Here is a 15166-nt window from a genome sequence, read left to right as displayed (position 1 = left end):
GTATGTCTTTTAATTTGGTGTTTAGGGCTAGGCACATCCCTGGTATGATGAATGTGGTAGCTGATGCGCTTTCTCGTTTTCAGTGGGAACGATTTCGGGAAGCGGCGCCGGAAGCTATGGCGCAGGGGCAGGCTTGCCCTGGCGAGATGTGGCAGCTCGGGACCGCATGCTTGGGGAGTGTATAAAGAATTCTCTTGCGCCGAGCACTTGGTCGGGCTACGTCAAGGTTTGGAAAGAATGGGACGAGGCGGTACAGCAGGTAGGGGGTGACAGTTCGCAGGGGCAGAGGGTAGACGTGCTGTTGTGGGTCCTGTGTCGCTTGTTTGCTAAACAGGCATCACCGGCCGTGATTGATAGGTGCATGTCTGCCATGGCGTTTTTGTTCAAGTTCAACGGGTGGGAGGACATTACGAAGAATTTTCTAATACGCCAGGCTTTGAAGGGCTTTAAGAGGGGTAAGAAGCTCGCGGACCCGAGGCGACCGGTGTCGTTTTCGGTCTTGCAAAACCTGTTAGGGGTGTTGATCGATCTGTGTAATTCCCCTTTCGAAGTAACACTATTTTCTGGGGCGTTTGTCTGGGCGTTTTTTGGTGCTTTTCGCATTAGTGAGCTGGCGAGTGCCAACAAGTTGGGGAACGGCGGTTTGATGTTCGAGGACGTGGTCATAGGTAATGATCGGGTGCAGATATGGCTGCGCCGGTCTAAAACGGACGTTTACGGCAAGGGACGTGCGGTGGTACTATATGAGTTGCCAGGATCAGAGGCTTGCCCGGTGGCTTGTGGCACAAGGTACTGTGAGGTTCGGCCGGAAGGTAAGGGTTGTTTCTTTTTACACGCCGATGGTTCGGCGTTGTCGCGATTTCAGTTTCTGCGGGTCTTTCGAATGGGTTTGCAGAAAATGGGCCTGGAGCCGAGTCAATTTGGGACGCACTCCTTTCGCATTGGGGCAGCGACGGAGGCTGCGTGTTTAGGTTTGGGGGACGAGAAGATCAAACAAATAGGGAGGTGGGAGTCCGTGCGATTCCGCTCGTATGTAAGGCCAGATAAGTTGGTGTAATTGCTAGGGTGCAAGAATATGGGATGGGGACGTTGCCTTTTTTCTGCCACTAATTTTGTCTCTTTTCAGGTTTGGAAGTTTGGTTGCTGGGCCACTCGTATGTGTACTGGGCGGAGAAGAGAGCCGCAGTTCGCAGAAGCGGATCACAGCTGGGCTTTCCTTTGGAACGAGTGTGTCACGACACTCCTTAGTCGACATGCCCTCGTGCAGTACTCGCACTCACGACTCTTTCTGTTTGGCACTGTTCTCATTTCCTTTCGTTAGGCACTACACCTGGCCCTTGTTTAGCACCTATATATTCTGGTTTCTCCCCTCACTCCCGGTCAGATCATTATCCTCTATCCTTGACCCTGTACCTGCTGTTTCCTGGCTCCCGTGATCCTGTCTCCTGTCTCCTGAGTATCCTGAGTATCCTGAGTATCCTGAGTATCCTGAGTATCCTGAGTATCCTGAGTATCCTGAGTATCCTGAGTATCCTGAGTATCCTGAGTATCCTGAGTATCTTGTGTTTCCTGATCCGGTGTTCCGATGTCCTTATGGTCCTGTGTCCAGTGCCTCCTGTTCCAGTGTTCGCCTGCAGTGTTCCTGCCTAGACTCCTTCTCCAGTGATTCTGACCTAGCTGCATTATTTCTTTGTGACCTGCTTAGGGCTTTGCCCCTTGATGTTCATTTAGTCTTGGTGGCTGCACTACCCTGACTAAGCCTTTACCTTTGCCTAGGACTATCGTGGACTCTGCCTGCTCTATTGTATATATTGGGTTATTGTATATATTTATATATTTGTGGCATTGTCATATTTTGTTTTGTATATATTATATATATCTATATCCTTTTGGTTTGCCTTAATACATTTTCTTTATTACTCCATTTATCGTGTCCTAGAATTATTTCTCTGCTAAGTTGGTTCCCACACTTAAAGGGACAGTGCTGTTGCAGGGCAGCACCCCTTCATGCCATGACAGAATGATCTGACCACTTGGAACCGGCAGAGTATAATGTCTAGGATCACAATGAAGAACCTTGTTGGTATTCATGCTGATTCACAGCAAGAGTGTGCTCTCATTGAGACTTGTTGTAATCAGTTAGGAAAAATTCAGCGGCAGATTGGAAAGGCCTCTAATTTATGCTTATCTATTATAGATGTCTCCTGTCAAATCCAGAAATCTGTATTATGTGGATTTATCTATGAACTTCAAACTTTTCACAAAAACATATGTGATTCATTGCTTTTTCAGTTACCTAATTGCGATATATGGTTGAGAGAGCCTCCTGTGATAAGTAGGGTGTATACACTTATCCGTATGTCTCTTAAAGAGATATCACATAAAAAAATCTTTATCATATTTGCAGAGACAAGTGAGAGTAATGCACAATAATCTTGTTGCCTTGTTACCTGAAGTGCAATTTATTATTGATCTTGTACAAGAAAGAATGACTGTCTTTATGCCTGATAATAATGATGGTATTCCCTTTTCTGATGTACATAGCATAACAAATCCTCCTGACTCTGACTTGGGAAAATGGCTTGTTGGTCCTCTCGACTGCAAAACCGAAGTCCCTCTGGAAATTAAAGCTGAATGCCTTCCTGCCCAAACAAAAGACGAAGATGTTGAGGGGTTATACAGCACTGGCGATCCCCTCATGGACCAAGTCTTTGATGAACTGGGTGCTCGTTGCATAGCAGCTTTAGAGGACGAGCAGTCTGAATGGGAAGGTAGTACCAGTACGCAGTTTCCTAATGTTGTCTCAGTACCAGAGACACATAGTACCCATATATTACCATCTCTTTTCTGCAAGATCCACTCACCTATTCCCAAGGTGAAGCTACCGGCTACCAAGATGAACGATCTCAACACCGTTCAAGAGGGTACATGTCTGGTCAGAGAAAGTCTCAAGCAAACTCTGCCCAACCACGAAGCAGAAACAGACTCCCCTGAGTCTGCAACCAGAGATACGAATTCCTACCTCACCGTGCCAATTGAGGAGACCACCAGTGACCTTAACCAGGTAACGGGATCTGATCTGAAGGCCTGTCCCACAAAGGACAATGCATCCGAACTAGAAGAGTCACCTATAACATGTGCTCCGGGTGATGCAAGTGACGACAAGGCTGGACCATCGAAATTGGGGACCAATCTCGTTGAAGGTGAATCTCCTGTCAAAAAGTCACCACGTAAGAGACGTGGTAAACGACCTACTTCTTTCAAGACACTGGCTGAGAAGGCTGAAGAACCAAAGGTGAAAACTTCAGAACAACCAGTGGAAGAAGAGGCTATTGTGCCAAAGGCAGCTCATGACGTTGATGTGGGGAGGCTTGATGATTCCAATTTTAACCCGTCTACCTCTGGGGGTTTGAAGATTGGCACCCCTCTCCCAACCGCAACTGTGGAAAATGAGTTGTCGCCAAGTAAAGACAGTTATCTCCAAATAGAAGACAAAGACTCAAACTGGGTGCAACGTGACAAACCCGTGATGGATCAGCCGCTTAACCAAACGCCAAAGGAAAGGAGTGTAACCGAACAAGGAGGTACCTGTTCCCATGATGAAGGAAGCTCCTTCTATGACATTTCAGTTACCATGATGTCTATCACTCCACCTGAACTCCAGCAAGTGTTAAATGAAGACTTGCCTTCAGTTGAAAGTCTATCTACGGCAAATAAAGAACTACCTCGAGCTGAGTTCACAAGGGAAGAAGAGAAATTTGGGGAACCCTTCCTTGATGCATATCTGCGGTCTGTGGAGGAAGGCTCGCAGAATGTTCTTGATCCTGTACCTATTTATTTAGGGGATTCTCCTTGTTTGGTTCCAGTGGTGCCTACCCAAGATTACGCAGAGACTGTTCTCCCTTCGACTGAAGTTGCATCGCAGTCTTTGTTCCGAGGATCCCACAAGCCAGAGACCAAGTTAGACCCAGGACTTCTGAGTGATGAACCAGTTACTAGCAATAGTCCCAGATCTAGTGGGTTAACACATTTGTCGGTCACTGGTATGGAGTGTTTCTTATCTTATGTGCCTTTACCTTCTGTTTCTGTGTCTGCCCTTCTATTGCTAAATGTTACTCTACAGTCCTTGCTTTTGTATGTTTCTATTCTGCCTCGTTGGTTTCTCCCATGGGATTGTCCACCTCTCATTCCTCCTAAGCCTCCTCCTTGTTTTCCTCTACTGGTTGGGTGGCCCTGATTTTCTTCTGTCACCCGTGGGGGATCTTTGGGTTTTGGAGCGCCGGGAGTCGCTCCTTAAGGGGGGGGTACTGTCACGACACTCCTTAGTCGACATGCCCTCGTGCAGTACTCGCACTCACGACTCTTTCTGTTTGGCACTGTTCTCATTTCCTTTTGTTAGGCACTACACCTGGCCCTTGTTTAGCACCTATATATTCTGGTTTCTCCCCTCACTCCCGGTCAGATCATTATCCTCTATCCTTGACCCTGTACCTGCTGTTTCCTGGCTCCCGTGATCCTGTATCCTGAGTATCCTGAGTATCCTGAGTATCCTGAGTATCCTGAGTATCCTGTGTTTCCTGATCCGGTGTTCCGATGTCCTTATGGTCCTGTGTCCAGTGCCTCCTGTTCCAGTGTTCGCCTGCAGTGTTCCTGCCTAGACTCCTTCTCCAGTGATTCTGACCTAGCTGCATTATTTCTTTGTGACCTGCTTAGGGCTTTGCCCCTTGATGTTCATTTAGTCTTGGTGGCTGCACTACCCTGACTAAGCCTTTACCTTTGCCTAGGACTATCGTGGACTCTGCCTGCTCTATTGTATATATTGGGTTATTGTATATATTTATATATTTGTGGCATTGTCATATTTTGTTTTGTATATATTATATATATCTATATCCTTTTGGTTTGCCTTAATACATTTTCTTTATTACTCCATTTATCGTGTCCTAGAATTATTTCTCTGCTAAGTTGGTTCCCACACTTAAAGGGACAGTGCTGTTGCAGGGCAGCACCCCTTCATGTCATGACAGAGTGACTCTATGTTGGTTTGGTTTTAGGGGCGCTAGTTGGCAGAGTTTGTGTAATTTCTTGTTTCAGAAAGTGGTTGGTGGGTCGGTCCCGGATGTGGTATTGATTCATGGAGGGGGGAACGACTTAGGTGGGATTCCGCAAAGGGAATTGGTGAGAAGGATGAAAAGGGATGTGGATCGGCTGAGGGAGCTGGTTCCTGGTGTGGTGGTGGTATGGTCCGAGATGGTTCCACGCTTTGCGTGGAGACACGCCAGGGATCCGGCTGCAATAGCTCGATCGAGGGGTAAGGTTAATAAGATTATGGCAGTTTTTATTAGACGTTCTGGGGGCGTAGTGGTGCGTCACAGAGAGTTGGAGGGCATGTTACCTGGGTATTTCAGGAGGGACGGTGTACACCTGTCAGACGTGGGGAATGATTTGTTGAACCTTGGCTTCCACGAAGGTATTGAGCAGGCCCTGTTTAGGTGTGGTGGGGGTCGCACATGCGCTTAAGGAGGTCAAGCCATGTGCTGTGGCGGAACAGGGCATAGTAAAAATTGGAATTTGGCGTGGAGTTTGAACTGGACAGGCCGAGGTGTAGGCCTGATGGAATTAAGGACTGGTTGGTTCTAGCTCTTTGGTGGCGACGAACCTGTGGGTGTAGGGGTGTCTGAGGTACACCCCTACAGTTAACAATATGATGTGGGGCCTCTTTGGTAGGCCGTGTTTCAAGTGAATTGTTGTTTGGTTATATATTGTTCAATTGGTAGGGTCATTGTCAGGGGTACTGTGTGGAGGGTATAGTAATTTAATGTATAGTTGGACAATGACCCTAAATTATGTTAATTATGTTAATTTATGATAATTTAATTAATTATTTAATTAATAAAAGCTGTGGACTTTATACTCCAACAGAATTAACTGTGTCCGTGTCTTATTTAGTATAAGGTTATAGTGCATGACGAATAACGTCTGTACAAAGGTTTATATAAAGTTTTAGCACATGCCGAATAACGTCTGTGCAAATGTCATGGCTTTTCCTTATCGTTGTGCCTCTTTCTGTGTCCCTTGACCTCGGCTATTCCGGACTATTCTTTGGTACGTTAGTCCGGCCATTCTAAAGTCCGGTATGCGTTACCTATCAGTCCTCTGTGTTACACAATTCTACGTGCTGGATCATTCTGTAATCCTGACACTTTTCTTCTACCCTACATTACCTCTACTAACTAGTCCCACACGGTTAACTAAAGGTATGGGTAATATCCATCAACCTCTTCTCTTTTTAAATGTTTTCATTCTCTTTTATTCCTCTTCCCTTCCTCTTAGATAGTGAGCTTGTTTGAGCATGGCCCTCTTCACTTACTGTATCTGTCAACACTACTTTGTAAATCAATACTTGTTGTTTTATATCCGTAATGTATTATGGTACAGCGATGCCGAATATGTTGGCGCTATATAAATTATAATTATCATGTAGACTTACTTTTCACCAGTGGAGAGAAATAATTAGCTGTTTTTTCAGCATTTCCCAAGTCGTACACAACTGGCACAACAGGTCCATTGTTGGTCGGGCAGCTCCTAGCGTTATAACTCACTGGATATTTCTAAGTGCAGAGAGATAAAATGGCTCCTTAAGTGAATATTAGAATTCTGCATGATTATACACTATGCAACAAAAGAGCAAAGAATTTACTTTTTAAAAAATCTTAAAATAGTAATGTAATAATATATTACAGAAAGACCATCAGACCATCAGCTCAACCTTTACACTACCCGGTTTATGCTGCTGGTCTAAACAGAAGAAAGAGCCCATCACAAAGCACTTTCTAATTTTGCTACCATGAAGGAAAAAAATATGGCCATTAGATTTCTCTTTTGAGCTGTTAGCCATGATCACATTAAAAGGAACATACATAAATTTGAGACTACTGTCTGATTCAAAAGTCTTAGCTTTAAATGAGAAAGTTGCCTCCCTCTGCAGGCTGAAAAAGCAGGCAAATATGATTTTGTTTTTCATATTTACCTGCTTTGTCCGTCTTGTGCTTTCCACACCCACTTCAGGGTGGACACAGATCTAACCAATCTGTGTCCTATCCCTAGGAATGCTGTAAAAGTACATTGAGCATGCCTGACAGATTTACACATGTGCAGTTTGAAGGAAGACCCTTTCACCTTGCAACATCTGACGGAGGGAGATTATTTCCTACGTTTTTAAATTCTACCAAGTTAAACTTAGTTACCTAAATAAAAACAGCTGTGGAAAATAAAAAAAATCGCCTATCCCTTTCTTTAATGAATACCATATGTGTTAAAGCGATTTCCGTCTTAAGCATCTGACATCATTTCTTACGCTATAAGTCAAATTTCCTTTATGTTTCAGAAAAATATTGTACCTTATATAACTTAAAAAGGTTTCCTCCTTCTGCAGTTAAGAAGCCATTTGCTGTACGATATCTCAGCAGAGCTGTGTTCCTCCATTGAGAAAGCGGAGTCCGGTTGGGCACATGCCATAGACCCAAATCCTTGGCGAGATCATAATATCCTGGATTCTGGGAATATAAATTGTCATTAAATCAGGATACCTTTACTCAACCAGAAACTCAGAAAGAGACTCATATGGTTTTATAGTATATGAAGTATAACAAAGGCACATATTAATCTAATTTGCGCACCAAGGTAACATAGTGATATCAAGCCCCAGAGACCCTTGAATGTAAAAATGTGTGGGGTCCATTTGTAATGTTTTTAAGTCACCGGTTACCGCAATTCAAGAATATCATTACAATTTCAAGTTATGGCAATACATATAAATCCTTATCTGGTTATGTACACCAAAATTCAGTTTAACTATATATCAGTATGGACCCTAAGATAAAACAAACTCTTTTAGAAATTTACATACAGTATAAGGTGGAGTATCACTCTTATTCGAATGTTAGAACAATTTGATGGCGGTATATTTCTAAAAATAAGAATATAAACAGACAGATAATAGTGCAATATAGCCAATCTTTCACAATAAAGTGCAATAATAGATGGAAAAGCACTCACAAGCGCAGAGCCAGTAAGTAAGGCTCAAATTTCCAGCTCTGTGGGATATGAAGGTTCCCACTCCCTTCTTTCTGCTGATAAGAGGTCTCAAGTCCTTTAAGTAAAGTCCTTAAGGGGAAAACGCGTTTTGGCTCATTCAGAGGCTTCCTCAGTTGCTGATGTGCTGTGTTAATTGATTTTCTTTAAATCATCCAAGAATGGCGGGATTTCCTCGGCCGGCGTCAACTCGTATCGGTACTTCCGCTTCCGGGTTGTGCGTTCCAACATTGGATCGCAAACGTCATATGTTGGTGTTAAGACGCATCTTTGCGTTCCACTGTGGTCGCAAGTTGATGTAGCGATCTCTCATGGTCTATTCTGAAGCAGTATTCGGAACAGTTCATAATTAAGTCCATTGAAAAAGAGTAGGCAGCAAAAGACATATGTATATTACAACCATGAATGGGAATTACATATTTAAAAATGATTTTGTTGAATACTGTAATATGGTAGAAAGGTAGAATTGAGAACAAATAATTAATTCCCATTCGTGGTTGTAATATACATTATTTAAAGAAAATCAATTAACACAGCACATCAGCAACTGAGGAAGCCTCTGAATGAGGCAAAACTTAAAGGACTTACCTTCAACATTGTTAGTTTTTATTATTTTCTTTTATTACATTTTTTACTTATTGTACACTTTATAATAAAGCACTTTACATTCAAATCGATTACTGAGAGGACATCCCATTACTTGAGACCTCTTATCAGCAGAAAGAAGGGAGTGAGAACCTTCATATCCCACAGAGCTGGAAATTTGAGCCTTACTTAGTGGCTCTGCGCTTGTGAGTGCTTTTCCATCTATTATTGCACTTTATTGTGAAAGATCGGCTATATTGCACTATTACCTGTCTGTTTATATTCTTATTTTTAGGAATATACCGCCATCAAATTGTTCTAACATTCGAATAAGAGTGATATCCGCCTTATATTGTATGTATATTTCTGTTTGTTGTGAGGTATAAGGGAAAACTCACAAAGGTGTTTGAGTATCTGCTTATATTGGTATAGCTCACTGGCATATTGTAACTATTCACTGTTATCTTTTAGAAATTTAGAAAAAAAAATCCTATATTGTTGTATACCTTGAGATATTTAAAAAAAAATACATCTATGCATACAATTAAAAAAAACATTCTTAAATTTTTAAAAAATTTTGCTTTTGCAAAAAAAATAACAAAAATACGCATTAAAAATCTGTGCAAAGTATGTATTGTAAGATCCAACAATCTGACAGCAGCTCAATATTAACCCCTTAACCCCTTAAGGACAGAGCTTCAGAAGCTTGTCTTTCACTTAATGACACAAGCATTTTTTGCATTTTTTGCTGTTTGCGTTCAACTGCAATTTGCATTTTACTAATTTATTGCACCGACGGATATTATATACCGTTTTTTAAAGGACAGAAAGGGCTTTAATTTGATGTAACATATATTTACATAAATGCTTATTTATTATTAAAAAATATAGAAAAATGCAAAAAAAATGTTTTTTCAATAATAATGTGTGCACAATTAGTGCAGGTTAAGGAAAGTAATTAAAAATAAATGCATTTAGTTGTTCTCATTTACAGAATATATAATGTGTCTGGGATTTTAAGTTTTTTTTGGTAGTTACAGGTCACAAAGCACAAGGAGTAAAATAAACTTTTAATGTGGAGCGATTTTAGAATTTGGTATGTTTGTCTTGTAAGCTTAATAGCCATAAAGGAAAAAAAAATTGCCACACAAAAGTATATATTTATATAAAGTAGACACCACAGGCTATTTACCTAAGGTTGTTTTGACACTTTCTACGTAGCCATTTTACCGCCAACCTCTGCTAAATATTGGAGTAAAATTGTGTTTTTGGGGGGTTTTCGCACACAAACTTATAACAAAGAACTTCTCATGTGTATTTTGTAAAGTTGGTGTGTGCTATTCCTGTACAAAGTTTTATTATGTGTTCAGTTACTTCTGCTGAGTACAACGGTACCCCCATTGTATGTCTTTGGCACTATTTCGTGAAGCTACAGTGCCATACAGGAGACCTGTCCCTTTCAGTATTCACAGTAGAATTTTGAGAGACGGATTTAATGAGCCTATGCTTCCATTTGGGGTATTAGAACAGTTTGACTGTTCAAAAAAAAACCACACAGGCCTACCATTTGTAAAAGTAGACACTCCAGGGTATATCATAAGGTGCATATTGTGCCTTAGCATGCCCCCATTTTTTCACCAATATATGCCAAAGTATGTGGTAAAAAATAATTTGGGGCATTTTTTTACATACGGATTGCATTTTTGCTGGGCATTTTGTATATTTCATATGTGCCACTAAGTTCAAAACCTCCAAATTATGCTCAGCTAAGTCTTCTGAGTAAAAAGACATCCCCAATGAATGTCTTTGGCACTATTTTGTGAAGCTACAGTGCCATATTGGAGACCAAGCCATATCAGTTTTTACAGAACTTTGAATTTTGACGCTGGGCCTATGTGCAATTTCCAAGCATCTTCGAAGGTTTTAAATTCAAACTACCCCACAAAGGCCTACCATTTCTTAAAGTAGACACCCCAGGGTATTTCAAAAGGCATATTTTGAACCTTAGCGTGGGATCATTTTTCCGCTAGCTTGTACCAGGTGTAGTGGTAATAAGCGTTTTTTCTGCCTTTTTGACACACAAAGTGAGTTTGCACAGTATATTTTGCAAACCTTATGTGTACCAACACTCTATAATACTTTATATGTTGCTCAGCTATGTCGGCTGAGTACAAAAATACCCCCGTATGTACCTTTGACAGGTATATGTGAACATCGGAGGGGCACATTTGGGACACAGCCATTCCATTTTTTTTCAAACTTTAAATTTTTACGCTGTGCCCATGTCCCATTTTAGAGTATTTTACGAGGCTATATAATCCAAATACCCCATAAAGCCATACCATTTCTTAAAGAAGACATCCCAGGGTATTTCAAAAGGCATATTTTGAACCTTAGCGTGGGATCATTTTTCCGCTAGCTTGTACCAGGTGTAGTGGTAATAAGCGTTTTTTCTGCCTTTTTGACACACAAAGTGAGTTTGCACAGTATATTTTGCAAACCTTATGTGTACTACCACTGTATAATACTTCATATGTTGCTCAGCTATGTCTGCTGAGTACAAAAATACCCCCGTATGTACCTTTGCCAGGTATATGTGAACATCGGAGGGGCACATTTGGGACACAGCCATTCCATTTTTTTCAAACTTTAAATTTTTACGCTGTGCCCAAGTCCCATTTTAGAGTATGTTACCAGGCTATATAATCCAAATACCCCATAAAGCCATACCATTTCTTAATGAAGACATCCCAAGGTATTTCAAAAGGCATATTTTGAACCTTAGCGTGGGATCATTTTTCCGCTAGCTTGTACCAGGTGTAGTGGTAATAAGCGTTTTTTATGCCTTTTTGACACACAAAGTGAGTTTGCACAGTATATTTTGCAAACCTTATGTGTACTACCACTGTATAATACTTCATATGTTGCTCAGCTATGTCTGCTGAGTACAAAAATACCCCCGTATGTACCTTTGCAAGGTATATGTGGACATCGGAGGGGCACATTTGGGACACAGCCATTCCATGTTTTTTCAAACTTTAAATTTTTACGCTGTGCCCATGTCCCATTTTAGAGTATGTTACCAGGCTATATAATCCAAATACCCCATAAAGCCATACCATTTCTTAAAGAAGACATCCCAAGGTATTTCAAAAGGCATATTTTGAACCTTAGCGTGGGATCATTTTTCCGCTAGCTTGTAAATGTATTTTTTTTACTTTTTAAAACTTTTTTACTTTTTAAAACTATTTTTTAAACTTTTGTTTTGCTTATTAATTTTTTTAAAGTTTCCTAAACTTTCGTAAAACTTTTTTTTTACAGATTTAATATTTTTCTAAGCTTTTTTTTTTTTTTTTTTTTTTACTGTTAACCCCTAACTAGCAGTAAGCAGCACTAACAGTAAATTCCCCATTTTCCCATAACTCCCACCCACCCCAGCTAGCAACATATTTAATTATACAATATTTAAATTAGTTAATTAAATAAATGTAACCCCTGAGGGTTAAAAAATAAATAGAAGTTAATCGTCAGGGGTTAAAAAAAATTAGATCACAGTATAATACTGTGATCTGTATTTTTATCACTGTAGGCAGTGATCGACTGGCAGGGAAGGGGTTAATTTTTATTTGGACTGGGTAAAGGGTTTAAATTTTTTTTATTTTTTACTTAAACGTTATTAAAACTTTTTTTAACTTTTTAAAGCTTATTTTAAAACTTTTTTTTAACGTTAACCCCTAGTTAGCCTAACACTAAATCCCCCAATTCCCCACTAACTTCCACCCTACCCAGCTAGCTAAATTTATAATTTTAAAATATTTAAATTAATTAATAAAATAAATTTAACCCCTGAGGGTTAAAAAAAAATAAGATCATATTAAAATGTAATCCCTGCCAATTGATCACTGTAGTCAGTGATCAATTGGCAGGGAAGGGGTTAATTTTTTTATTAAAGTAAAATTAAAATCCCACCCCCTTTAACCATTTTATTTTTTTTACACTGGGGGCAGGATCAGCACTGATCCGTCTCCCTGCACTTCACACTGAACCCAGAAGTGCAGGGAGGCGGAAGGTAAGTATACAGAGCACATGTGCTCGCTCTGACATGCTGTCAGAGCGGGCAAATGTGCTGGGGCAGCACTATCGGGTGCTCCCGGTCTGCCTCTAATACAGAGGCAGACCGGAGCACCATTAACCCCACGATCGCCGCGATTGCGGCGATCTGGGGTTAATTTTACAGCGTGACGGACAAGGTCCGTCACCCGTCGTTAAGGGTATTCCCAGGATGACAGACCTCGTCCGTCACCCGTCCTGAAGGGGTTAAGGATCAAACTTCTGGAATAAAAGGGAATCATGAGATGTCACACATGTCATGTGTCCTTAAGGGGCTAAACAAAGACAAATCTGGACATGTAAACCGTATCTATTCATGCACCCTGAGATTAAATTAAAAACCTTCTCTGGATACTCACCCCAAGTATGGAATAAAATCCCAATATGCACAGTTGATGGAAAAGATACACCCTCATATTAAAATATAATGGCATGTTGACTGATATCAAAGCAATCAGCCAATCACTGCATCTTGAACTGCATCCCACATCTGAAAAAGGTGCCCAGAGACCAGAAGATTGCTCTATAAAGCCAGAGTATATGGCTATTCACCCTAAGACTCATTTTAGAATAAAAATACTGACATATGTAATTTGAGTACCTTGTAGTCATCACTGGTTGCTCCAGCAGCCTGCCCAAACGTGGCATAGTTTGCCCAGTTGGCGTCTCCTTCAGGGTAGTTAATGGAATTTCCCTGTTGACTGGTCCAGCGATCTCCCACTGTGCACTTCCCATACATATTGTTTTCGTGGATACTGGCCACCAATGTCCACCCTCCTCCATTGGTAGTCATGTCACAGAAGGTCTGATACTGCTCTCCATCTTTGGTTGTCAGAGTATAAATTCCATCTGTGATAATAACAAGAGTGGAACACGTTTACTGGTGCTCATCAATAATATATTTAGTCTGTTATTCTCAAGAACAGTTTTTCCATTGTAGATACTCACTCACCTGTTGCAGAGCTATCGATTTGCTTGATGTCTTTGCAGCTCCTGTACCCCATGTAAATGCCTCCAGTGGGGTAGTCATCAACAGCATGTCCACTGGTAAATACCACGGCCAGCACTAACAGACTGTACTGCAACATCTTCTGCTAGCATGAGAGAAAAAAAAAAACATTCTTAAACACAGCACAGAATTTTATACCAATAAATACTTTCAGTATTAGATTATAAGTATAAGTATAAGATTCAGTATCAGATTATACTAAACACAGTGTGTGTATAGATTACCCTGCATTAATGTGATAACTGTACTAATGTAACATTTCATCAAGGGACTGGCTGCACAGTCTACCCAGTGTGTGAACACAATGGTACCCAATCAGGCCCGGACTGGCCATCGGGCACACCGGGCAAATGCCCGGTGGGCCGCGATGGCCGTGGGGCCGAGGGCGGCAGGGGAGATCACAGGATCTCCCCTGCCAGCCCCTGCAGGGCCAGCGCTACCCGAGCGCCAGCCCTGCTGTCTGCCTCCATGGGCCGGTGGGGAGATCAAAGATCTCCCTCACCGGCCCACAGGCACTCAGATGCGGCCGCTTGGGGAGGGAGGGAGGAGAAGACCCGGCGAGCTCTATCCAGCAGCTCCGCCGGGTCCTCTCGCGGGATTCTGAGCGTTGCCGCGGTTATCGCGGCAACGGTCAGATCTCGCGAGAGTGAACTCTAGCCTGCAGGCTAGAGTTCACTCTCACCACTGGACCACCAGGGAAGGAAGCACCCTCCATGGCAGCAGGCCCCTCCTCATGGTTGAACGGACTCCCCCCTCTCAGGATAACGGTAAGAAGGGGGGAAGGGGGGGTCATTTAACATTTTATTTTATTAATAAAAAAATATATTTTAATTTAAATAAAAAAATACACTCACACAAACAGCACCCCAGACACACACACAGCACCCTCAGACACACACACAGCACACACAGCACCCCCAGACACACACACAGCACCCCCAGACACACACACAGCACCCCCAGACACACACACAGCACCCAGACACACACACACAGCAGCCCCAGACACACACACAGCACCCCCAGACACACACACAACACCCCCAGACACACACAGCACCCCCAGACACACACACAGCACCCCCAGACACACACACAGCACCCAGACACACACAGCAACCCCAGACACACAGCGCATCCAGACACACAGCGCATCCAGACACACAGCGCATCCAGACACACAGTTCATCCAGACACACAGCGCATCCAGACACACAGCGCACCCCCAGACACACAGCGCACCCCCAGACACACAGCGCACCCCAAACACACACAGCGCACCCCAAACACACACAGCGCACCCAGACACACACAGCAACCCCAGACACACAGCGCACCCAGACACACAGCGCACCCAGACACACAGCG

General features: G+C 42.2%; 1 protein-coding gene across 1 annotated transcript in view; it reads right to left on the bottom strand.

The window, feature by feature from the left end:
* The window catches only part of LOC134583342 (intelectin-1-like), a 40384-nt gene extending 26506 nt beyond the window's left edge, over positions 1–13878 (bottom strand). Inside the window, exons 1-4 of the mRNA XM_063440227.1 lie at positions 13742–13878; positions 13391–13638; positions 7401–7556; positions 6491–6611 (exon numbers count right to left, since the gene is read on the bottom strand). Of these exons, the coding sequence (XP_063296297.1) occupies positions 6491–6611; positions 7401–7556; positions 13391–13638; positions 13742–13877 (661 nt within the window). The 5' untranslated portion in view covers position 13878. The remainder of the gene's footprint in view (positions 1–6490; positions 6612–7400; positions 7557–13390; positions 13639–13741) is intronic.
* Between the last annotated feature and the right edge of the window lie 1288 nt (positions 13879–15166).

Source organism: Pelobates fuscus, chromosome 13 (assembly GCF_036172605.1).
Source record: "Pelobates fuscus isolate aPelFus1 chromosome 13, aPelFus1.pri, whole genome shotgun sequence".
Lineage (NCBI taxonomy): Eukaryota > Metazoa > Chordata > Amphibia > Anura > Pelobatidae > Pelobates > Pelobates fuscus.
The sequence above is the reverse complement of the archived record's forward strand: the minus strand, read 5'-3'. Positions and strand labels throughout refer to the sequence as shown.